The following is a 22991-nucleotide window of genomic DNA, read 5'->3' as shown; positions in this document are numbered from 1 at the left end:
ATCCGTGCCGACCTTGAGGGAGCGCGGCTGCGGGGCCGGGGCTGTGCGGGGCGCGGGGAGTGCGGGGGCCGAGGGGGCGGGCTCGGCGCTCCGCCACTGCCAAGGGGCGGGCAGCCCGGACAGCCCCGGCTCCGTGCGGCCGCAGTCGGAGGAGCACCGGTGGTACGGCGCGGAGCGGAGCGGCACCGGAGAGCTGGTACGGGGCTGGGCCGTCCTCGGAACGGGGGGCAATAGGGGCTGCGGGGCGGGTGAGCTGCGGGCTGGGGGAGTGCCGCCTTGTTCTTCTGCTGGGGATTAGGTGTACCCCCAAGTCCTGAGCCCTGCACCTCCGGTGCGGTGCTGTTCCCGTCCCTTGGGCGGCATTTAATTCTCCCGGGTGACAGCTGGGGTGCTCACGCCGCTGTCCCCCCGCCATGCGCGGAAACTGTCACCTCTGGACGCTGGAGCGCGGCCGCCCGCCGCCCCAAGCCGCTGGCCGGGAGGGGAGAAGCGGCCCTGGCAGGAGGCAGCAGCCCTGCGGGAAGCTCTCGGGTCGGGTTTCCAGTCGGAGAGCTCTGGCTCCAGCCCCTGGCTCCTTTCCCTCTCTCCTCGACAGAGGAGCAGGAGTCGAAGCCGAGCTCTGCACGGCGAGGGGTCCTCGAGGGCACCGGGTGTGCTGGGGAGGATGGACAGCCGCGGTCCTGCTGTGCAATCGCAGGGTCTCATCTGCGGTGGGAAAGGTTTGCTGTACTGCGTGTGAGGCAGCCCCTGCTGCCCTGGTTGGGGATGGGCTGCACACCTTTGGGCCGTGCCTCCCTATGCATCTCTCTGGCACAAAGTAGGGGCTCACAATGTGAGATATTCATTTAGTTCCAAAACCTCAACTCTACTACTGGGCCAGCAGCCAACAAGCAGCCCCCTGCACGCTGCCCCCGTTACCTGTGTGACCCAGTGCTGAGCTCAGCCCTGTTGGTGGCACCAAGCCGCTTCCTGTCCCGGTGTCTCCTCAGCCTTGACGCCTCCCCTCCACCCCGGCTTCCCAGAAGCAAGCCTGGCCCCATCCAGACCCTGCGCTCGCACAGGTCTGGCAGCTGAGCTTGGCAGCTGCCTGCGCGCTGACGGCACCCGCTATTCCCAGCCCCAAAGTGCTGGTGCTGTGCTGAGTCAGGGGCCTGGGGTACAGCCAGCACTCTGTGCCCCTCGCCCTGAGTGGGACCCCAGCCTGTGACAGGGCTTCCCCTGCACCCACATCCCTGCCTACCAGCTGTGCTATCTGGTCCTTGAGGACTGCTCAAGCATCCGGCAATGAGCACATCCAGCAATTTATCTCTGGTCTAATTAAAGTCTTAACAGCCTCATCAAGGACTTATTGTCAATTCGGTTGCATTTATAGTCCCGTGTGTCCCTGCTCGCTCCAGCAGTGCTGATGTTCTGCTCCCATCCCCAGGGCCCTGCAGTGCTGAGGTACCATGGGTCACCGACCCAGGCTCCTCACTGCTACCTCCAAACATGGTGCAAGGCTGTCCCCCAGCTCTGGGGCTCTCCCGGGCTCCCTGTTTTGCCAGCTCCCAGGGTGAGGGAGAGCTCAGATCCCCTCCCAGCTCTGAGGCTGCTCTCACAAGTTTTTCCATTTCCCCCCCACACCTTTCAAGCTCTGTCTTCCCGGTAAAACAATTAATATTTCATAAGAACAACGGGACGAACTTGACACTTAACAAGAGGGTGAGCCAGCAGGAGGTACAGGCAGGTGTGCTCACACTAGGGCACACGCATACATCACCCGCGGGTGCTGGGGACAGACACCCCAGCAGTGGGTAGGCCTGCTGCACAGTCCTCTCTTCCCTCCCCAGCAGTGCCAACACGGAGGAGGCAGAGTCATGGCATCGCTGCTGTGCAACGCCCGTGAGTGTCCCAGCAGAGGGGTGCGTGCGGCAGGGCGCTGGGTGGAGTCCATTCCTCCTTCATCCTAGGTCCCAGAGGCTGGAGGGAGTGAGGTCCCTCTGGCCATGCAGCCCGCTCTGCCCCCAGGCATCCAGCTCACAGAAACACTGGAGAAGATGCAGCAAGGGACACTGATGCGTAAAGTCAAATCCAAGAGTTGGAAGAAGCAGAGGTACTTCAAGCTGCAGGATGACTGCATGACCATCTGGTACCAGTCCAAGAGGACAGGCAAAATTGAGTCTGCTTGTGAGTACAGCTGTGGTGTGTTGTCCGTGCAGGTCGTTAGTAGGATTCAGAATGAACAGCAGGGTGAAAGTATGAAGATTCCTGAAACTGTGCTTGCAGAGAGTACTGAGATTCAGGAGAGGCTCTGTTTGTGTCAGGCTCTTCTCATCCACATCTCTCTGGATGAGTGGTGGGTGGGTAGTTCAGTGGGGGAATGTGGGGATGGGTGGAGGAGTGAATGGATGGATGGATGAATAGCTCCATGGATGGATGGGTGGACGGATGGATGCATGGATACATAGATGAGTAGCTGCACAAGTAGGTGGGTGAGTGGGTGGATGGATGGATGGATGGATGGATGGATGGATGGATGGATGGATGGATGGATGGATAAGTCTATGAGTGGGTGTGTGGACGGTTGGATGGGTGAGCAGAAGAGATGTTTGGAAGGACAGATGCCTGTGGGCAGTGCCCCCTGCCCTGCGGTCCTTGTCCCCCACAGACAGACCTCCCCTCCCTCTGCCCCAGTCTCCATCAGCGATGTGGAGACAGTGCGGGAAGGGCACCAGTCAGAGGTGTTGCAGAGCCTGGCTGAGGAGTTCCCCCCTGAACGCTGCTTCACCATTGTTTTCTACGGGCGTCGGGGCAATCTTGACCTCATTGCTGGCACAGAGGAAGAGGCGCAGTGCTGGGTCCAGGGCCTGCGCCAGCTCATTGAAGTAGCCACCAGCATGGACCAGAGGGAGAGAATAGACCAATATCCTTCCCATGGGTGCTGCACCGCCCTTCACATTCTGTCCTCCCCCCACCCCCGTCTCCCCCAAGCCCTGCATCTCCAGCCTTGTCCTAGCGTGTAATTTTACGGGTATCACTGTCTGCATGAGGGAAGGGGAGCCTGTACCAAAAGGAAAAGATCTGACGCTCCCCCACTCCAGCTCTCTTACCCAAGGCCCTTTCCCTTAACATCTGTCCCGGCTTCTTGCACATGGATTCGTGACTGGTTCCAGAAAGCTGACAAGAATAAGGACGGGCGCATGAACTTCAAGGAGGTGCAGCGTCTCCTCAAGATGATGAACGTAGACATGAACGAGGACCATGCCCTGCGACTCTTCCAGGTAAGCACCACACCTTAAGGCAGGATGGGCTGGAGCTGGCTGCACAACGCTTCCCTTCCTTCCTCCCTTCCTTGTGCCTTCCACTGGCAGTGGTGACCCATCGTGGGCTGGGCACCCCACGCTGTTGATGCTGAGTGAGCTTCCTTGCAGGCTGCCGACAAGTCAGAGTCAGGGACGCTGGAAGGGGAAGAGTTTGTGCTCTTCTACAAAGCCCTCACGGAGCGCAAGGAGGTGCAGAGCCTATTCCAGGAGTTCTCTGAGGACGGGAAGAAGCTGACGCTTCTGGAGCTGGTGGATTTCCTGCGGCAGGAGCAGCTGGAGGAGGAGGGCACGGAGGAGCTCGCTATGGAGCTCATTGACAAATATGAGCCCTCGGAGACAGGTGAGAGCCTGAAAAATAGCTGTGCTCTGCACTGGAGAGAGGACTGGGCATAGGCAAAGGGCTCACTGCTGCCCTGGTGTGGTCTGGCTGCAATTCTCCCTTTGTTTGGTCCATTCTTCTGAAACAGTTTGGCCAGCCATGGGGTGTGAGCTTTGGCTTTGGGGCCCACCTCCCCAGGGCTACCTCCATTATTCTTAATGCTCCAGCCTAGCCCAGGATGCCAGGAACTACTAGCAGTCTTATTTGCTCCTACTCCATCCCCCTCGTCCCTGACTTTGGTTGAGTCTCCTGGTCTGCTCACAGCTAGGGCTCGCCACGCGCTGAGTGCTGATGGGTTCCTCATGTACCTCTGCTCCCCGGAGGGCTCCATCTTCAATCCTCAGCACCGGGCTCTGTGGCAGGACATGACCCAGCCTCTCTGCCACTACTTCATCTCCTCCTCTCACAACACCTACCTGATAGAGGACCAGATCCGGGGTCAGAGCAGCATCGAAGGCTACATCAGGTAATGGGCTGCTCCCTCCCACTCGCCCCCAGCACCACCAGTGGCATGGCCGTGCCCGGGAGGAGGGTCCCTTTTGGAGATGCTAAGCCCAATTTTTCCTTTCCTGAATCCATCCATTTTTCCCTCCCTCCATCCATCCCTAGATGGATGTCCTCACCCTGGCGCATATCCCCTGATCCCGCAGGGGTGATACCACAGCCAGAGGGAGGGCTGGGGGATGGTGCCCTGGCTGGGGTACTGGGATGACTGCCCACCCATAGGGCTCTGAAACGGGGCTGCCGCTGCCTGGAGGTGGATTGCTGGGACGGGCCGAACGGGGAGCCCATAGTGTACCACGGCCACACCTTCACCTCCAAGATCCCCTTCAGGGAGGTGGTGAGCACCTTGGGGAAGTACGCCTTCCAGGTAGGGCACTGGGTGGCCCTCAGTGCAGTTGGGGTGAGGGGCAGTGATGGGGCAGTGGTGGTGAGGATGGTGGCTGTGTCCATGCCCTGGGGACATCACTGAGGGACTGATCTGCAGCCTTGTGCTGTGTTATACAGGATCTGGGAGCTGATCTGATGGAGTGCAGGGGTGAGAGGAAGTAATGGGGGGTCCTAGGGGCATTGAGGTGGTGGAGGGGGGTGAGTGACGGTCTCATGGGGATCCAAGGACATGGTGAGCTCCTTTATGGTATTGAGCATGCATCTGAGAGCTGGCAGCTGTGCCCACTTCACCAAAGCTGTGCTGTAGCCATGCAGCTGAGCTGTGCTGTCCCTCGCAGCCCCACAGAGGTTGCTGCTGTTGCCCTGTCCCCCCACACTTCTTCTCACCCCAGCGTCAGGGGGGACAGAAGCACTCATTGCTCCCCAGGCTTCCGAATTCCCAGTGATCCTGTCCCTGGAGAACCACTGCAGCTTGGAGCAGCAGGAGGTGCTGGCCCAACAGCTGAAGGACATTCTGGGGGAGCAGCTCCTCACTGCCACCACTGATGGGCGCGTCCCCACCCAGCTCCCATCCCCGGAGGTAAGGGGCAGAGCAGGGTGAGGAGGTGGCTCTGCTGTCTCCCACCATCTTCCTCCTGGCAGCAGGGACAGCGCAGTGTCATAAGGAGGAGAGGGGAGCCCAGCACCCCAGGGTCCACACCTCTGTATCCCTGACCCCACAGGAGCTGAAGCACAAGATCCTGCTGAAGGGGAAGAAGATCGGTCGGCTGGAGGACACACTGGATGGGCCAGGGGATGAGGCACCCGATGTGTCTGATGATGACAATGGGGCAGAGGCAGAGGAGGAGAAGCGGAGGATGAAGGTGGGTGGCCTGGGATGGGGACTCGGCACCCTGTGGGCTTCCCTGCCTGGTCCATGCTGCAGAGCTGGTGGTGCTGACACAGCTCTGCTTTACAGAAGGACAGGGAGAGCCTGGCACAGGCGTTGTCTGACTGCGTTGTCTACTGCAAGAATGTGTCCTTCCGGGGTTTCCAGGAGGCCCGCAACCACTCCCGGCCTTCCGAAATCTCCTCGCTCTCTGAGGCAAAGGCCAGGAAGCTCATCCGGGATGCAGGTGAGGTGGAAGGGGCAGCAGCGTGTGAGGAGCGGGCTAGGGTGGAGGGCAGGTGTCTTCTGGGTGTAGGGCAAGAGCCTTCAGACATGGGGCTTCCTTCTGGTTTCGAGAAAATTGGCCATGAGTGGGGTACTTGGGGCTGGCAGGGAAGTTGGGTTTTGTTGGGTTAGAAAGTGAGGCAGGAGACCTGGGCTACTTGGAGAGGAGAGAGGGGAGAATAGGTGTGTGGAGGGAAGGGTTGAAGGATGGCTGGTAGGGAGATGGGTGGTTGGGCAGGCAATGCATGTGGCTGTGCAGACCAAAGGATGACCACACGCTCCATCCCTAGGGAATGAGTTTGTCCGGCACAACACCTGGCAGCTGACACGCATCTACCCCAGTGGGATGCGGACAGACTCCTCCAATTACAGCCCCCAGGAGATGTGGAACGCAGGATGTCAGATTGGTATGGGATGTGTAAATCAGGGCTCTGGGCTGGGGAAATGCCCTGGGTCCCATATGAAGTGGCACCATCAGTGGCATTGGTGCCAGCTGGTGCCAGCTCTGGCTGTAGCTCTTGCCCTGGCCCAAGGACACCTGACATCAGTACCTTGTGCCCTGTGTGTCCTTGCATCTCTGGCTGTGGGGACAGGCTGGTTCTTGCCTGCAAAGCAAGATATAGGGTCTCCAAGTTGCTGTGTGCCATGCTGAACCAATTCTTGGCCACCTCCCCCAGTGGCCCTGAACTTCCAAACAGCTGGCATGGAGATGGACCTGTGCGATGGGCTGTTCAGCCAGAATGGCCACTGTGGCTACGTGCTTAAACCGCCCTTCATGAGAGATGAAGGGACTCTCTTCAACCCCAGTGATCCCAGCACTTGGCAGGGCCTCGGCCCCGTCACCTTGACAATCCAGGTATGGGCTGAGGGGGGATGCTGGGGAGCTGCATCATTGTGCTGGGGCTCTGCCTGTCCCAGCTGGTCAGAGAACCATCCTGCATATTCCTTCTGCACAGGTGATCAGTGGGCAGCAGCTGCCCAAAGTGGCCAACAGCAAGGATGGAGCCATCATCGACCCTCTGGTACGCGTGGAGATCCATGGGGTGCCCGCAGACCAGGCACACCAGGAGACCAAGTACATTGAGAACAACGGTGAGCCTGCGTTACGGGGACCCGCTGTGCCTGTCCTGCCCTGTCACCCACCAATGCCTGCTCTCCCTTACCAGGGTTTAACCCCCACTGGGACGAGACCCTTCAGTTCCAGCTTCACGTGCCCCAGCTGGCCCTTGTCCGCTTTGTGGTGGAGGATTATGACAAGACCTCCAGGAACGATTTCGTGGGACAGTTCACCCTGGCCTTTGCCAACATCAAACCTGGTGAGCGATTGCTGCAGTTATGCAGGGAGATGCTGAGGGGCTCGATTAGGTGCTAGGGAGTGGGGTGATCAGCCACGACCTTGCTGTCCCCTCTGTAGGATACCGTCACATCCATCTCCTCTCCAAGGATGGCACCAGCATCCCGCCCTCTTCGCTCTTTGTCCACATCCGCATCACCGAGCCGCCTGGCCCAGAGCAAGACTGAACCCACGGTGCCAGCGGAACCCGGATAGAAGCCATAGGGCTGACCTTGGTTTTGGCCCGTGCAGTTGTGGCCACAGAGCTGACCATGCCACCCTGTAGTCAAATCTGTTTGTGTAGTCTCTGTGTTATCGTTGCTGCTGTGTCCCCTTTTCAGTGGCCTCTGGGGGTTGGGGAAAGGCAGTGATGTCTCCATGCCAGGTTTGGGATGCTGCCTACTGCCCTCCCTTCCCAGGCACTTGTATGGGGGTGTGCTGGTGTGTGTCCCTCCATGTATGGCTGGACATGGACACAAAGAGGAGGAGAGCTGGTGCATGGGGCTGGTCCCCAAAGCCAGAGCAGCACAGCTGGAGCACAGCAAACTTCAGGCAGAGCTGGGAGAGGAGCTGGAACTCACTGCCTCCTGACCCAACAGAGCCAGTCAGAGCCCCTTGGCCTACACAGCCGGAGTGGTGCTCCTGCCCAGTGCCATGTTACTTACCCTTGCTGTGTCCTTTCTATGTAAACAACCTAATAAATTGTTCAGTGACAGGCAGTGAGCAGTCTGGGTACAGCGGTGTTCGGTACAGGGAGTGGGTTTTGTGATTTCTCCCTGCAGACAATACCCTTTGCTGTATGAACCTGCTTCCATGCTGGAGTTGTCCCACAGTTCCCAGCACCCTGGTCCTCAGTGCAGCTAGGAGAACCCCAAACAGCCTGAAGAAACAGGATCAAAAGGAGCCAAGAGATTCCTTCTATACAGCCACATATATTACATCCCATATACATATATGCCTATACACACGCATACATCTCTGCAGCTGCCAGGACTCACTGGGAGATGCCGTCCTTCTCTGTGAGGCACTCTCCCTCCTGCTGCGGAGCCGGTGGCCCCGTAGCTGGGCTCTCCTTCTGCACAGCATGGAGGTGGACGGTGGGTGTGCTGGGATCTTTGCCCACCCCCTGGCTGGGGTCGCCAGCCCCGCACTCAGGGTGGTGCCGCTGGATGTGTTTGATGACCTGGAACTTCTGCTTGGCCTTGTAGGGGCAGTAGCGGCAGAAGAAGGGATGCTCGTTGGTGTGGGTGAGGTAATGGTGCCGCAGGCCTGCCGCCCAGCGGAAAGCCCGCCCGCAGGCGTTGCAGACGTATGGCTTCTCCTCGCTGTGTTTCTTCAGGTGGGTCTTGAGGAGGAAGCGGGTCTTGAAGGCCTTTCCGCACTGCTCGCAGATGAAGGAACGCGCGTCCCGGTGTCGTGTCTCTTTGTGCACCCGCAGTGCGTCCGCCCGGTTGGTGCGGTACTCACACTCGTCACAGCGGTACGGCTTCAGCCCTGTGGCAATGGGGGTAGCGCTGGGGTCAAGGGGATGGTGTCTGTCTCCCACAGCCCTTCCATAGGGTCTCAACATCCCCATAATGGTCCAAGGACCCTTCCTACACACTATCCTTGGCGCTAATGCCTACTCCCCTGCAGGCCCCCTACAGCTCCCTCATTTCCAAGGGCTCTGGGGTCTGTGTCACCCCACTTTTTTTCTCATCATCTTCCGAGCACTGGAGTGCAGCCCAAGGCATCCCCAATCCATCAGCATACTGGGACATACTGAACAGTGTCTACCGTGTCTCACATGGGAAATGTGGAGTTGGGTTTATGCAGCCCCATGGCCCTCCCCTGCCTGCAGTGCTGGAGGTGCCCCGTGGCCACACTCACCTGTGTGCTTCGTCATGTGGTACTTGAGCTGATTCACCCACTTGCACTTGTAGCCACAGTCTGGACAGAGGTATTTGCGCTCCTCCTTGTGGATCCGCATGTGGTACTGGACAGAGGAATATGGGGCACAGTCAGGACAAGGCTATGCCACCTGCCCGAGGGGCATGCAGAGCCCTGTGATGTGTGGGGCTTGGGAGCAAGTCTGACATCTCTGCAATTGTGAGCGACCAGGAGGGCTGTTTGGTAGCCTGATCCACAGAAGGGTCAGGATCAGACCCTGCTGCTGCTGAGCGCACTCTGTCTCAGGACATAGGATTTTCTTCGTAGTTTGGTATTTAGGGCACAGCTCAAGCTGAAAACAGACCAGCAGAGCCCTGCACAGAGTGCATCACAGCAGCCTCACCCAGGTGACCCCAAAGGGCTCTAGCTCAGCTATTAAAAAAGTCAATACCTCTTTTAGTAAAGACAGGCCATTTTCCTTCCATTACCCCATGCCTGACTCTCTTGTTCTAGGAAAAGCCCTTTAGTGTGAGAGGATGATAATCACCTATGAATCGGAGAAGAACATGCAGCTGCTGTCCCCCAGTATCACATTGCTTTGCATTAGCACCATCTGCTTGCCCATTCCCATATGAAACTCAGGAAAGAACAGAGAGGACAATACTTCCCCTTGTGAGTTTCTTCATCCCCAAACCCTGATGTATCTCCCAAGCCATCCCCAAGCAGGACGCTCACCTTGAGACGTGAGGGGTCGGCACAGGTGTACTTGCAGAGGTGGCACTTGTAGGGCTTCTCACCTGTGTGGATGCGGATGTGCCAGGTGATCTTCTGCCTGTTCTTGGTGGTGTACTCACAGTCGGAGCACTTGTAGATGCGTGTGCCCCCATGGCCCTTCATGTGCTGGTCGAAGACAAGCTGATGGCGGCAGGCGAAGTCGCAGAAGGGGCACTGCAGGGGTTTGTCCTGGGGGGCGGCCGGCTCGTGGCTCTCCACGTAATGCCGTACCAGCTGCTGCCGCTCCTTAGCAGCGAAGCTGCACAGCTCGCAGCGGTGGCTGAAATGCTGCTTCTTGTGCTCCTCCAGAGCATCTCGGCTGGGAAAGCTCTCCTTGCACGTGCCACACTCCAGGTGCGGGTGCTGCTTTTGCACGTGGCACTTGAGCGTGGCCTCGCTGTGGCACACGAAGCCGCACTGTGGGCAGCCGTAGGACACCTTCTGCTCGTGCCGCCGCAGGACGTGCTGCTTGAGGGCCGTCTCAGAGCTGAACCGTGCCTCGCAGCGGGAGCAGCCAAAGTTGAGCTCGCCGCGGTGGCAGCTGTTGACGTGGCGGGTGATGTCATTCTGCAGGTAGCTGCTGTAGTCGCACAGCGGGCAGAAGTGGGTGGGTGTCTTCTCATGCACCCGCAGGCGGTGGATGCGCAGCTTGGAGTTGGTGCCAAAGGTCTGGCTGCAGATGCCGCAGGCTATGCGGCCCACGCCGGTGTGCAGGGACTGGTGGGCCTCCAGGCGGTACCGCCGCGTGGTGCTGAACTCGCAATAGAGGCACTTGTGAGGCTTTACCCCCTCGTGCTTGATGCGCACGTGCTGCCGCAGGCAGCGGGCCTGCTTGCAGGTGAACTCACACTGGCGGCATTGTAGCTGCGGCCGCTTGCTGTAGTGCTTGCGATGCAACTTGCGGTGCAGCCGCAGGGCTTTGGCCACTTTGGAGGTGAAGGGGCAGGAGGCACAGCGGAACTCTCCCAGTGTCACGCAGCCCCTCTTCTTGTGCGTCTTCATGGCCCGCTCCTGGTGGCAGGTGAAAGGGCAAGTGGGGCAGGAGAAACGCCTCTGTTTGGGCAGTGCTGCTTTTGGGGGGGTTGCATCTAGCACAGGGTCGCCGGGCTGCCCCATGTCAGTGCTGGCTGTGTGCCCACCCGGGAGCTGGGTGCTGTGGGGTCTGTCTTCCTCGGGATGCAGGAGGTGCTTCTCAGCACAGTGGTTCTTCAGGGCCCGCTGAGAGCGAAAGGCTTCAGGACACAGTGAGCACCAGAACTGCTCCAGGCTCCGGCAGCCATCCTCCACGTGGGAGGTGATGGTGGAGACCCGGGAGCACACGAAGGAGCAGGCATTGCAGTGCAGCTTCCCACCCTCCAGCCGATATTTCTCAGAGGGTTTCCCAACCTGCAAGGGACACTCAGTTCTGCTTGCCTCAGCTCCATCCCCTTGCTGTGAGGGCTCTTCTGCCATCTCTGCACTGTCATCAGAGAGAGACTTCTCAGGGGAAGGACAGCCTGACACATGTTCCCCAGCAAAGAGACCATCCGACTCCTGCATTTTATCAGGCATCATTTCGGCTTCCCAGGGGGACTCAGGATGTCCAGGCTCCTCCATGCCTCCCCTGTCGCTCTCTGCTGTTTCTGCACCATTATCACCCAGCTGCTCAGTAGGACAGTGCGACCCAGCTGCCTCCACAACAGCTGGTTTGAGGACCTTGTTCTTCTTCAGGAGGACTGGGCATTTTTTGAGGAGGTGGGTGTTGAGTCCCCTTTGCTGCTTAAAGCTGGCACCACACTCGCGGCACACAAGTGGGGTGCGGTGACGCTGGCAGCTGGCTTTAGAGTGCAGTGACATGGACTTCTCCTTCCGTGTGATGTAAGAGCATTTTTCACACTTAAAGATCTGACTTTCTGACTGCACCACCAGCATCTGGACCCTTCCCTCCAACACCAGTGTCTCTGCCTGCTCCTTGTCCTGCTTCCGCAGTGCCTTCAGCACCGACTCCGAATTGCTTCTGGTGTCATCGCTGGAGGTGGCTGCATCCCCTGGGACAGGTGGATGGCTCTGCTCAGCTGTCTTCAGCACACTGAGCCAGGCCTCTGGTGGTTCACCTTGGCTGGTCTCTCTCATCTCTGGGCCTGCATCCAGCTTGCTGTGGTCTGAACATGACCTCTCAAGGTGGCCTATGTCCTCTCTTGCAGTGTCATTTACCTGGCTGGCACCTGCTGCTGCGCTGTCCTCCAGCCTCAACATCTCATCCTTGCGTACATCCGCCCCCTCTTTTTTATAGTCTGGGATGTCTTTGAGCGCATTGTCATTGTCCTCCAAGCCAAGGTCATCTTGGGAGCCCAGCATCTCGTAGGCGGGAGGAGGCTGCTTGCAGGACAGCATTTCCATGCTCTCCGGCTGTGCCATGCAGGCATCTCCAGTCAAATGTTCCAGGATGGGATCAGATGAGACATTTACTGTCTCCAAGTGCAACATGCAGCTCTCTGCCACATCCTCAGAAGCGATGAGCTCAGCTGGGCCCGCAGCAGTGTCACTCTGCATGCTGTCATCAGTCATGCAGCTCTGCTCCCCCTTGCCTACAGCTGTCTGAACCTTACTGCTGCCCTCAGGTGGAGCAGCATCCTGCCCCAGAAGGGGCACCATGGATGCTTGCTGGCAGCCCTCTTCCCCCTGGGACTCCGGCTGGGATGGCTTCACTTTTGCCCACTGCTCTTTGCTAGAGAAGAGGGAGCTGGCATCCACACGCAGGGCTGCTCCAAGCTCATAGCCAAAGACAGACTCGGATGAGCTGATCTCCAGCTCCTTGCTGGCATAGTTTTCCAGCCAGTCCTTGTCACCAGGCACATAACCGTGAATCTTGCGCTTGTGGAAGAAGAGGCTGGTGTTGCTGAAGGTGCAGTAAGAGCAAAGTGCGCAGCGAAACTCCTTTTGCTTGGTGTGCTTGCAGTTCTCATGGTTCAGCAATGCCTGCTTGTACTTGGTCTGGTAGGCACAGTACTGGCACTGGAAGATGGGCACTTGGTAGTTCTGTGAGTGCTTTGCCTGCATGTGCTTCTGCAGCTCGTACTTGCGCTTGCAAGCGAAGCCGCACACCTCGCAGATGAGACTTTTGCCTTGGTGCCGCAGCTTGTGGCTGCTCAGCTGGTCAGCACGGTGGCACCGGTACGAGCACTGGTTGCACTGGTACCTGTAGGGAAAACAGAACTGGTCAGGCAGTGTGGGGAACCAGAACAGGCTGAACCCTGTCAGACATATGGAGCTCTGCTTCCCCATCTCAGACACCTGGGGAAGGGGTGCTCTTAGGTTTCCTGGGTCTGACCTTTGCAATTTGGGCAGCTCAAACCACAAGCAATTCCTCTCTGTTGCATCCCTTGGCACCGCTGGTGCTTTATATCCCCAACCTAGGGATGGGAGATAGAGTCTCTGGGTATCCCAGAAAGTGACCCTGTCACTCCTGACAAACGCTTCACAGCAGAAGCACCTCCAGCATCTGCAGAGGCAGACTGGACCCACAGGATACTACGGTGATAGTGCAGAAGTAAAAACATTTTTTGGCGGAGTCCTGCACAAGCCCAAACTGGCCTTGGCACAAAAACATGAGCAGAATGCAAGAACCCAGGTTTAGAGTTGGACTAATGTAATGATGGCACTGAGGCACCTGAGATACCTTTGCCTCCACTGCACTATGCTGACAACAATCTGCAAGCTCAAAGACTGCATTTACTGTGTGTCACACAGAACGGGCAGTAGTTGCAGCCCAGAGCAGCAGACTCCTGTAGCAGGATCTGGGAAGCCCTAACAATGTTGCCAGGCCAACCAGCCTAGGAGTAGTACCGAAGATCACCGGTGTGCTTGCGCATGTGAACGTTCAAGTAGTGCTTCCACTTGGTGATATATCCACACTCAGTGCACATGAAGTTCTTGTCATTGGAATGGGTCAGCATGTGCTTGGACAGGTAGCTCACATCGCGGCACGTGAAGTCACACAGCTCACACTTGTGAGGCTTCTCTCCTACAGAGGAAAGAGAAATGTTCTCAGTACAATAATCAGATATGGCAGCCTCCCCTGAGGGTAACCAGCTCAGCAGGAGCTTGAGATAACAGCAGGGATGGGGACACAATGTGACTTCAGCCAGGGGCTGGTGGGTGGCAGAGCCATCAATGGGACCCAGGAATCCTGACCCAGCCCTCCCTGACCTCCAGGACCAGCACAAACCCACGTCCCAGCTCAGCTCCAGACGCCCCGCAGCAGGCACTCACCTGTGTGCAACAGCATGTGCCGGATGAGCACCCTCTTGTGCGCGGTAGCGAAGGCACACTCAGTGCACTTGTGGATCTTCTCGTTGGCGTGCATCTTGCCCACATGGTCATGATATTCCACAGGGTTGAAGGTGGCATAGGGACAGAAGCTGCACTGGAGCTGCTCACTGCCTGGGTGCCCCTGCTTCTTATGCTTCCGGAAGACATGCTTGTTGGAGCAGATGAAATCACATTGCTGGCAGTGGAAGGCATAGTGGGTTTTCCGGTGAGCCTCCATGGCCTCAGCAGTGCCGAAGAGCAGTGAGCAAGCATGATACTTGCACTCCACTGCCTTGATGCCGTGAGCATCCTTGAGATGACGGACAAACTCCTTCCTGTCCTCCGCACAGTAGTCGCAGCCCCCTTGGAAGCAGCTCAGCCTCTTGGGCTCAGCTTTGTGAGACTTCAAGTGCTCTTTGAGGGCCTGGCTGAGGCGAAACTTCTCCTTGCAGACAGGGCAAGAGTAGACATCGGAGTAGAAGTTGGAAATGTCCTCGTGCATACTGGCCATGTGGCGGTTGAGGGCATTCTTCTCCACCGAGCTGTAGTGGCAGAGCGGGCAGCGGTGCGCCTTCTCACCTGTCTCCCGCATCATGTGGATTTTCAGCTTGCTTTTACTGGTGAAGTACTTGTGGCAGTTGGGGCACTGCAGGCTGGGGTCAGGGTAGTGCAGGTGGAGGTGCTCCACCAAGTGTGTCCGCTTCTTGAAGCACCGCTTGCATTCAGGGCACATGTGGGTTTTGTAGATGTATTCTGAGCCCTCTGCAACATCTCCTGTGAGAGCAAAGGAAGTGCCATCAGCAAGAAAAAGAATGGACACAAGCACAGGCAGATGTTCCTTCCCTGACCCTGCTGTGTTGGGGCACAGGCTTATCACATACAGTCATGCACAGCCAGGTACCCACAGAGACCATCCCCATCCTGAGCTACCAGAATGGTTCAGGTGGGATCTTTCTAGCTCAACACTTAGAAAAGTGATCCAGTACAGCCTAAATCAGACTTGCTTGTATGTCCCCCAAAGCCAAGCAAACCCCTCAGTTTCAGCAACAGGAGAAAAAGAATGCACCTAATGGGCAAATAGACTGCTGGATGGCATAGGACCTCTTGGCCCCACTATGCTGTACTACTTGCTCATAAGCAATAGGCCCAAGCATCTCTCAGCACAGACTCACAATCATACCTTTGAAGTGCTGAGCCCAGGTCACCTTGGCTTTGTCAGCAGCCTCCTTCCTGTTCTCTTTGGCCTCGCCCTCACAGGGGCTCTCTCCATCCTCCTCCAGTGAATTGTCCTCATCACTCTCTGAATCCTCTTCTCCAGCAGATACTTTCAGCTCCTCCAAGGAGCCCTCCCCAATGCCTGAGGGATTTGCTGGCCCTGTTTCTTCCGAGGTAGCTTCCCAGTCAGGGTGGCAATTCTCTGCCTTCTTCTGCCCTTCTGTGTCAGAGAGGAAAGACAAGAGACCATGATGCTGCAGGGGGAAAAGCAGCCACCCCCCCAACCCATACACATAAAAAAAATCTCCTGGCTCTCTAGGACACCTTGCTCCTGGACCACTTGGCTCTCCAGCCCTTCAGCAGCACAGGTTTGCCCTCATTCCCCACAGCTTTAACTCCAAACCCAGCCCCTGCAACACCCACAGGCTCCTGACCCAGCTTGAGTCTCTAACTCAGCTATACCTGATGGCAGAATGCAGAGCTGTTTGAGGGAAGCTGAGCTGGGAATGCTGCTCATCACAGATGTCTCTGCGACGTGGCTCTTCCTATGCTGCCAGAAGAGCTTGGCATTAGCTGTGACAAAATCACAATGCCCACAGTGGAAGGGGAAGTGGGTGCGGTGGTGCTGCTCCATGGCTGGGCGGCTGGGGAACAGCAAGGGGCAGGCTCGGTAGGTGCAGGACACAGGGGAAGTCCCATGCAGGAGACGTAGGTGGCTGCGCAGCTGCTTGCGGTCCTCTGTGACAAAGCAGCAGCCCTTCTCAGGGCAGGGCAGAGTTCCCTGTGGGCCACGGTGGGTCTTGAAGTGCTCCTTGAGCTCACCAGGCTGTGCAAACGCCTCCTGGCAGATGGGGCACAGCAGACATTCAAGAGCTGAACCCTCTGGCACGCTCGCTACTGGTGATTCTGAGCCCCCTGGCTCATTCTGGCCCTTACTGGTGGGTGCTGGCAGCACTCCAGGTAGCCGCAAGTGCTCTGGTGGTGGCAGTAGCAGGCACTCATGCTGGGACAGCAAGGAAGCCTCCTGGAAGCTCTGGCCACACCTCTCGCAGAAATACAACTCCACCACTTTGACCAGCACCTCTGCACAGAGCAAGGATGATCGTGAGAAAGGGCTTTTGCCAGGCCCAGAGCTTGGGACTGGTGGTTCAGTTCCAGCTCTGAGCAAGAACAATAAAATTACGTTGTCATGCATTACAGCTTTGAGAACAACAGTTCTCCCCCTGCCCTGGGAATCCCATGCCACACAGTCTCACTGCAGGAGGAGCATCATCGTGCAGGTGACCACACTGAGTGGGTCCGCCCCTTTGCACATCTGAGGCACAGGCAAAGTTGCTTGGCCTTCTGTCTAGCAGGATGCCCCAGGTGGGCAGCATGCTGGCGGATGCAGCAGGATGGAGATCTCCACCTTCATCCTCTCAAAGGCTCAGAGCAACCCCACAGCCTTCTCCAAGGCTCCCTGGGCCAGTCTTCCCCACCTTGTGCCAGATCCATAGTGAGTGGCAGCATCTGCTCACGATGCACAGTGGCTCACTGACCCAAGGGCACCGTGACATCCCCGGGTGCTGACCAGAAGGAACAGAGCCAGCTGACCTCCCGTCCCACTGCTCGGCACCGAAGTGTCCATGCCCCCCACCCCACACCCAGTACCGGTTCCATTGGCCGTGTTGCTCAGAGTCACGTTGCCAGCCACAGCCTCGATGAAGATTTCTACGTTACTTCCTTCAGCCGCAGCTCCTTCCCCAGGCAATGACGCCTCTGCCAGCACCAACTCCTGGCTCACGGGCAGCGGGGCAACCCCAACCGTGGCAGTAGGGCTTCCAACCGCCCCTGCTGCTCCCACTGCCCCCGGGGAGGGCAGGAGCAGCTCAGAACACAAGGCTTCCATCTCCTCGCTTGCAGCCAGAGGTGCAGCCACTTCTGTGCTCATTGCCCCTTAGTCAGAGCCGGGGCATGGGGGTTCCCTGGCTCTGGAAGAGAAGAACGAGATCGAATTACGAGGGATTCCGGAGGGTGAACCACGGGCCTCAGCACCACCTGTCCCCGTGCCCTGACACAGGAGCCTCACATAGGGCCGGCAGCCGGCAGGGACACCTCATCCGCAGCCCAGGAGCAACGCGGGGGCTCGGGCCTAGCCCCGATCCCGTGCCCCAGTGTCCCCCAGTACGGCCCAGCTGCAGCCCCCATTGTCCCCATTCCCACCTGCAGGTCCGGCCCAGCGCATCTCGATGGTTCCCGCAGCACAGAGCTGCACTCCCGGCGCTCCCTACGGCCTCCTCCTCTTCCCCAACCCCGTTCGGCGGGTGAGTGCCGGGAGCCGCCGGAAACGGAAGTGCGGGAGGAACCATAGAGAGCTGCGCGGCGCCGGGGAGGGCGGTGCGGAGGTGAGGGTGAGCGGGTCGGGGCTGTCCCGGCGTGGGGGCGGCGTGCAGTGGGGACAGGGCGAGGCCGGGCCCTCTGGGTACGGGTAGGCGTGGGGCTGTACGGGTGGGCAGTGCGCTGACCCTGCGACCGGGCAGGACCCGGCGTGGGTTGAGGGTCTCGCCTCAGTGCCCGACTGGCGGCCTTTATCCCGTGGCAGAGGGTGAGCTTGGAGGTCTGCGACTGAGAGTCTGCGCAGAGGAGAGAGGAGGGGGAATACACTGGTGGCCTTCAAACCCGCCAGCAGCTGAGCAAGGGGAGCCCTGGGGTTGGGGCCTCAGCCCCTCTGCTTTGTGGCACACAGAGCAGTAGAGCAGTGCTCCCCTTGGAGTCAGGGCATGTTGATGCTGCTGCCTCGGGCCTGTGCCAGCTGCCAGCAGCAAAGAATGTGCTCTCAGCTCAGTCTGGGGACACACTTGAGTTTTTCCAAGCAGTAAATCCCCGATACTTGCAGTGCATGGAGACTTACAATGATTTAAACAACAAAATGGTGTAAAATGTGAGGCTTTTTGTGGCAGAAGATGCAACGGATGCTTTGAGAAGAGGCCATGGTAAAGGCCAGGCATCTGCAGGCTACCCACCTTGCCCTCTGTTGCTGTAGTACTTTGCTCCATCATTCAGGCCTTCCTCACTCTCTTCTCTGACCACACAGGTTGGTTGATGGAACATGGAGATGCTGTGGAAAGGAGCACATTAACCTCCCACAATGCCGTTTTCTGACTTTGTTGTGGCATTGAAGGACAACCCCTACTTTGGGGCTGGGTTTGGCCTTGTCGGGGTCGGCACAGCTATGGCACTGGCTCGGAAAGGAGCTCAATTTGGGCTGGTGGCTTTCAGGCGCCACTATATGATCACTTTGGAGGTGCCCAGCAAGGATAAGAGCTACCAGTGGCTGCTGAACTGGATCTCACACCATGCCAAGCGCACACAGCACCTGAGTGTTGAGACCTCGTACCTGCAGCACGAGAGTGGGCGCGTCAGCACCAAGTTTGACTTTGTCCCCAGCCCTGGAAACCATTTCATCTGGTAAGGAAGATCAGAGGGAGAGGGAAAAATAATCCATGGGGTGGCCCTCATTTTGGCAAAGGAAGTCCAGTTTGGAGGGCCCCTAGTGGCAGAGACTTCCACCTCCTTCTTGTGTCTGAATTAGGATAGGGGATTGGAAGTAGCTTAGGGAATTTGCACCAATCTGAAATTGCTTTTTCACCTGAGGTGACCCCAGGCTATGCCCTCTGTCTGGGTGCAGACAAATGGAAATGGACCCAAGATTTATCCCACCCTACTGTGCCTAGCCAGTGTTGGACATGCTAGCTCTTAGTTCCTCTTGCTGAGCCCTACCATGCCTGCGTTGGGCACAGAGAGCAGCACCATCCCTGATTGATCTGGCTGAGAGGTGAAAGGCAGAGGCTTGGTTATGTGCTGGTGTGAGCTGTGGCTTGTGGCTGGAGGTGGGCTCCATCCCTCAACCTTGTCCTCTCGTTCCAGGTATCAGAGGAAGTGGATTCGCATTGAGCGAAACCGGGAGAGGCAGATGATTGACCTGAACACAGGAACTGCCTGGGAGTCTGTCACCTTCACGGCACTGGGCACCAACCGGGAGATCTTCTTCAACATCCTCCAGGAAGGTCTGTAGGCAGCTGTGTGGGATTATACTGGGAACGGCCCCTTCCTGGAGGCACCTGGGGCATCATAAGAGAGCCTTTTCCCTGCCAGCCATCCCCTCTGCCTCTTTCTGCAGCCCGGGAGTTGGCTCTGCAACAGCAGGAGGGAAGGACAATCATGTACACAGCCATCGGAACGGAGTGGCGGCAGTTTGGATTCCCACGCCGCCGCCGGCCTCTGAGCTCCGTGGTGCTGGAGAAAGGTGTGTCAGAGAGGCTGGTTGAGGACGTGAAGGAGTTCATCGACAACCCGAAGTGGTACATCGAGAGAGGCAAGGCTCCTGTGTGGTGTCCTCTGTTTGCCCAATGCAGCTCCTTACCCCTGTCCACAGATAGCCCAGCTGTGCCATGCGAAGTCCCTTGTGTGTCTGAGCCCCTCAGCCTGGGCACAGAGCAGTGCTCTCATCCCAACTGTGACCGTGCTGTATCCACTCATCTTCAGCTTTGCTCCTGTCTTAACAAAGAGCCCTTAATATAGCCAAGCACAGGGGAGAAAGGAAGGGACAAGCACAACCGGGGACCAAGCAGAGGCTGCTGCTTATATCCATCCCTGCAGCTTCTCAGCACGCTGCTGCTGTGCCTGCTGCAGCCCTGCTTCATAGCAGTTTCTAGCCTTCTGTTCATCAACCTGATCTCTTTGTGAGCTACTCCCCACATACACTCAGCTCTCTGGCATCCTGCCATATATAGGGTTTAGATAGACTGCTGGGAGTAGGTTCTTCCTGCTCAGGTTCTGCAGTCTACAATCCTGGGAACCACAATAAGTCATGGAGTTCATTGCTCCTGCAGTGCTGCTGTGGGTAGAATTTGAATGCCAGTTCTCTATACAGCTGCAGAGAGTTTTTGTCCTGCTTCTTGCCTTCCTCTGGTACATCCTCTGTTCATGCTTGGCACAGCCCCCTGGCTCTGAGGGAGAGGGCTCAGAGTAACACAGCTGGTTCCTAAAAGGACACTGTCTTCCTAGGGATCCCATACAGAAGAGGCTACCTGCTATATGGTCCTCCTGGCTGTGGAAAAAGCAGCTTCATGTGAGTATTGCTAGCTGAGTGACAGCAATTTTCCTGCCAGCTGTCTGCTCTGATGTGCAGCAGTCCCTGATGAGAAGATGTAGATGGGCTTGGGTTTGAAATGCAGCAATGAAGGAGTGGACTATGTCAGTGTTACAGGTCAGAGTGACAGCTCTGTGTGCAGGCTGGTGTGGCAGTAGGGCTCACATCTACTGTCCTTGCCTGATCCCCCCTGGGGAGGTCTGCTACTGGACAGGGAGAGCCAGTTCTTCAGCTTCTCCTGCCTTCCTCTGCTCCAGACTTTCTTCCTGTGATTCACTGCTGTGGTTTGTGTCCTTCCCAGTACAGCCCTGGCCGGGGAGCTGCAACACAGTATCTGCCTGCTGAGCCTCAGTGACCGCAGCCTCTCTGATGACCGACTCAATTACCTCCTGAGTGTGGCACCACAGCAGAGCATCATCCTTCTGGAGGATGTGGATGCTGCCTTCATCAGTCGGGACCTCGCTGCTGAGAGTAAGTGGTGATCAGTTCCTGGGCCAGGCATTGGGATATTTGCTGGCTTGGTGCTGGTGGGCAGGAAGGGGGCAGCTCTCAGAGGTCTCATGACCCAAGCTGGAGCTCACCCTGTTTTGGCTTGGCCGTATGAAGGGAGCATTGGGCCCATAATTCCAGAGGTATCTCAGGCAAAAACACTTGTTTGAAAATCTGGCTGTTTTCAGCATAAGGTGGTCTACCCCTTCATTCTCCTTTTGGGTTCACAGGGGTGCTGCCAGGCAGGGATGGTGAATGGGCTGCCAACCAGGATGAGGCAGAGGGTCAGCCTAGAGGGATGGAGGGAGCAGAAAGCTTGGCTTATGCCTCAGGTTATAAGCAGGTAGCCCTCAAGACTGCCAGGTGAGTGGCAGATGGATACGATCTCAAACATCTCTATCCACAGACCCTGCTATGTACCAAGGCATGGGGCGCCTGACCTTCAGCGGCCTCCTCAACGCCCTGGATGGCGTGGCCTCCACAGAGGCCAGGATTGTCTTCATGACCACCAACTATGTGGACAGGTCAGAGCTGCACTCTGGGAAGAAGCGGGAAAGGGCTGTCCTGATCCTTCCTCAGGATGCAAACCCCTAATCAGAGCAACCCCTTGCTGGGGCCTCTTCCTTGTTGCTCAAATCGTATTGTGCTGGATACTTGGTTCAGGAGAGGTGCCAGCCTCCTGCCTGCAGGAATCTGTGGATTTTAGGGTTGTGGCTGTGCTGAGTGAGAAGCTGGTTCCATGCAATGCATTCAGTCACTAGGCAGTGGCCTGGGCTCACGGCACATATCTGCTCAGTAAGCCAGCATATGTACCTTTTGGACACTGCTGTGGTGGGCTTTGCTTGCTCTAGATTGAGCTAGCCTAGATCACTGTTCAGACAGCATTCCTGGGATACAGATGAGCAGAACTGACAACTCGTCACCCTCAGGAGCTTACCATTCCCTTCTTTCTGTTGGGTTGATTTCCTTCCATGACTGTGGGAGCAAACCTCTTCCCTACCTTTACCACAGTGCACAGATGGGATAGGATGCTGGCTGTGCTAGCATGGAGGGGTGCTTCTGCTAGACCCCTCTTGCAAAGGCACCATGGCCAGGTTGTGAAGGCACGCTTATGTCTCGACAGGCTGGACCCAGCCCTGGTGCGGCCTGGACGTGTGGACCTGAAGCAGTACGTGGGCCACTGCTCCCGAGGGCAGCTGGTCCGCATGTTCCAGCGCTTCTATCCTGAGCAGCCCCCAGCTGCAGCTGAGCAGTTTGCTGAGCAGGCACTGGCAGTCTCCAAACAGATCAGCGCTGCCCAGGTGCAGGGCCACTTCATGCTCTACAAGACAGATCCTGGGGGAGCCATTGAAAACGTACACTCCATCCTGCCGTGACCTAAGGTGAGCTCTGCCTGGCCATGCTGTGAGGCCTGGAGATAACTGGGACAAGGACTTGGACTATCCTGGGGATGCTGCAGAGCTGCCCAGCTATGCGGGCCAGGTCTCTACCTCACCGAGGCCTTGTCTTTTTCTTAAAATGTATGGACTCAGAGCTTCCAGCTCTGCAGCAGAGTGAGGGGATCGGCTCTTGCTGCTCCCTAGGTTTGGGTGCTACTATACAGACCCTGCTCACTGCCCTTGTGCTGGGATTCAGAAGCTGCCAAGGCTTCCAGATGTGAAAGTGTAATTTATCAACCCCTTCCTTGTGGGCTGATACTCCAAAACAGAATTTTGCAGAGGCAGGACATTGGGGTGATGCACTGCTGAGGAGAGCTGATGGTCTTTGAAAAGAGAGCAGTCTTCATTGATCTGTGAACAACCTTGTAAGGTAAAGTGCACAACATGGCTCTTTGCCCTCCAGTCCCCTTGTTTTTGTATGCATGTGTTGGTTTTGTTCTTCTGCCTGTTATTTGTCCCACCACCCACCTGCTAGAGCCCTTCTGACCTCGACAGATGGGAGCAGCATTGCTCCAGACACTTCTCAGTGTTGCTGAGGCCTGGGTCCCTGTTCTGGAGGGATCCTGGCTTGTCTCCAAGGTGGTAGAATGTAGAAAGGCGCTGGAAGGAGAGACTGAGCAGAAGGATCAGTCTGGTCTCTGGCACCTCAGGTCCTCCTGGGACTACCTGATTCTCTGGGAGATAATTCAGTAACCCCTTTCAGAAGGGAATTTGCTTACCTTGTAC

At 57.3% G+C, this 22991-nt stretch overlaps 3 protein-coding genes across 11 annotated transcripts; 2 read left to right on the top strand and 1 right to left on the bottom strand.

The window, feature by feature from the left end:
- The first annotated feature begins 115 nt into the window (after nucleotides 1-115).
- LOC122191283 (1-phosphatidylinositol 4,5-bisphosphate phosphodiesterase delta-4-like) lies at nucleotides 116-7777 on the top strand. 6 transcript variants are annotated; one of them, XM_042891518.1, is made up of 16 exons: nucleotides 116-196; nucleotides 1833-1881; nucleotides 2008-2166; nucleotides 2674-2902; nucleotides 3131-3260; nucleotides 3411-3642; nucleotides 3946-4147; nucleotides 4408-4552; nucleotides 5000-5152; nucleotides 5295-5435; nucleotides 5531-5687; nucleotides 6016-6132; nucleotides 6403-6581; nucleotides 6682-6817; nucleotides 6892-7041; nucleotides 7140-7777. In XM_042891518.1, exons 2-16 carry the CDS (start codon nucleotides 1857-1859, stop codon nucleotides 7244-7246), a joined length of 2262 nt encoding a protein of 753 aa, XP_042747452.1. In that variant the 5' UTR covers nucleotides 116-196; nucleotides 1833-1856; the 3' UTR covers nucleotides 7247-7777. The 6 variants fall into 6 exon arrangements, with proteins under 6 accessions (XP_042747452.1, XP_042747451.1, XP_042747455.1 ...); XM_042891517.1 differs by having other exon boundaries at nucleotides 118-196; nucleotides 1830-1881; XM_042891521.1 differs by lacking the exon at nucleotides 1833-1881 and having other exon boundaries at nucleotides 131-196.
- A 193-nt stretch (nucleotides 7778-7970) lies between these two features.
- LOC122191285 (zinc finger protein 142-like) lies at nucleotides 7971-18458 on the bottom strand. 2 transcript variants are annotated; one of them, XM_042891525.1, is made up of 9 exons: nucleotides 18209-18458; nucleotides 16857-17176; nucleotides 15669-16289; nucleotides 15172-15426; nucleotides 13953-14765; nucleotides 13527-13704; nucleotides 9663-12879; nucleotides 8928-9033; nucleotides 7971-8552 (listed from the first exon to the last, which is right to left on the bottom strand). In XM_042891525.1, exons 2-9 carry the CDS (start codon nucleotides 17134-17136, stop codon nucleotides 8053-8055), a joined length of 5970 nt encoding a protein of 1989 aa, XP_042747459.1. In that variant the 5' UTR covers nucleotides 17137-17176; nucleotides 18209-18458; the 3' UTR covers nucleotides 7971-8052. The 2 variants fall into 2 exon arrangements, with proteins under 2 accessions (XP_042747459.1, XP_042747458.1); XM_042891524.1 differs by lacking the exon at nucleotides 18209-18458 and adding an exon at nucleotides 17409-17530.
- LOC122191287 (mitochondrial chaperone BCS1-like) lies at nucleotides 17524-22667 on the top strand. Of its 3 annotated transcripts, XM_042891528.1 has the most exons (9): nucleotides 17524-17590; nucleotides 18280-18653; nucleotides 19113-19252; nucleotides 19366-19560; nucleotides 20253-20316; nucleotides 20639-20808; nucleotides 21233-21350; nucleotides 21950-22208; nucleotides 22545-22667. In XM_042891528.1, exons 2-8 carry the CDS (start codon nucleotides 18334-18336, stop codon nucleotides 22200-22202), a joined length of 1260 nt encoding a protein of 419 aa, XP_042747462.1. In that variant the 5' UTR covers nucleotides 17524-17590; nucleotides 18280-18333; the 3' UTR covers nucleotides 22203-22208; nucleotides 22545-22667. The 3 variants fall into 3 exon arrangements, with proteins under 3 accessions (XP_042747462.1, XP_042747460.1, XP_042747461.1); XM_042891526.1 differs by having other exon boundaries at nucleotides 21950-22667; XM_042891527.1 differs by lacking the exon at nucleotides 17524-17590 and adding an exon at nucleotides 18158-18178 and having other exon boundaries at nucleotides 21950-22667.
- The last annotated feature ends 324 nt before the right edge of the window (nucleotides 22668-22991 follow it).

This window comes from Lagopus leucura, unplaced genomic scaffold (genome assembly GCF_019238085.1).
Source record: "Lagopus leucura isolate 7727_CA_CO unplaced genomic scaffold, USGS_WTPT01 63724-0_obj-0_obj, whole genome shotgun sequence".
In the NCBI taxonomy this organism is placed as follows: Eukaryota; Metazoa; Chordata; class Aves; order Galliformes; family Phasianidae; genus Lagopus; species Lagopus leucura.
The sequence above is the reverse complement of the archived record's forward strand: the minus strand, read 5'-3'. Positions and strand labels throughout refer to the sequence as shown.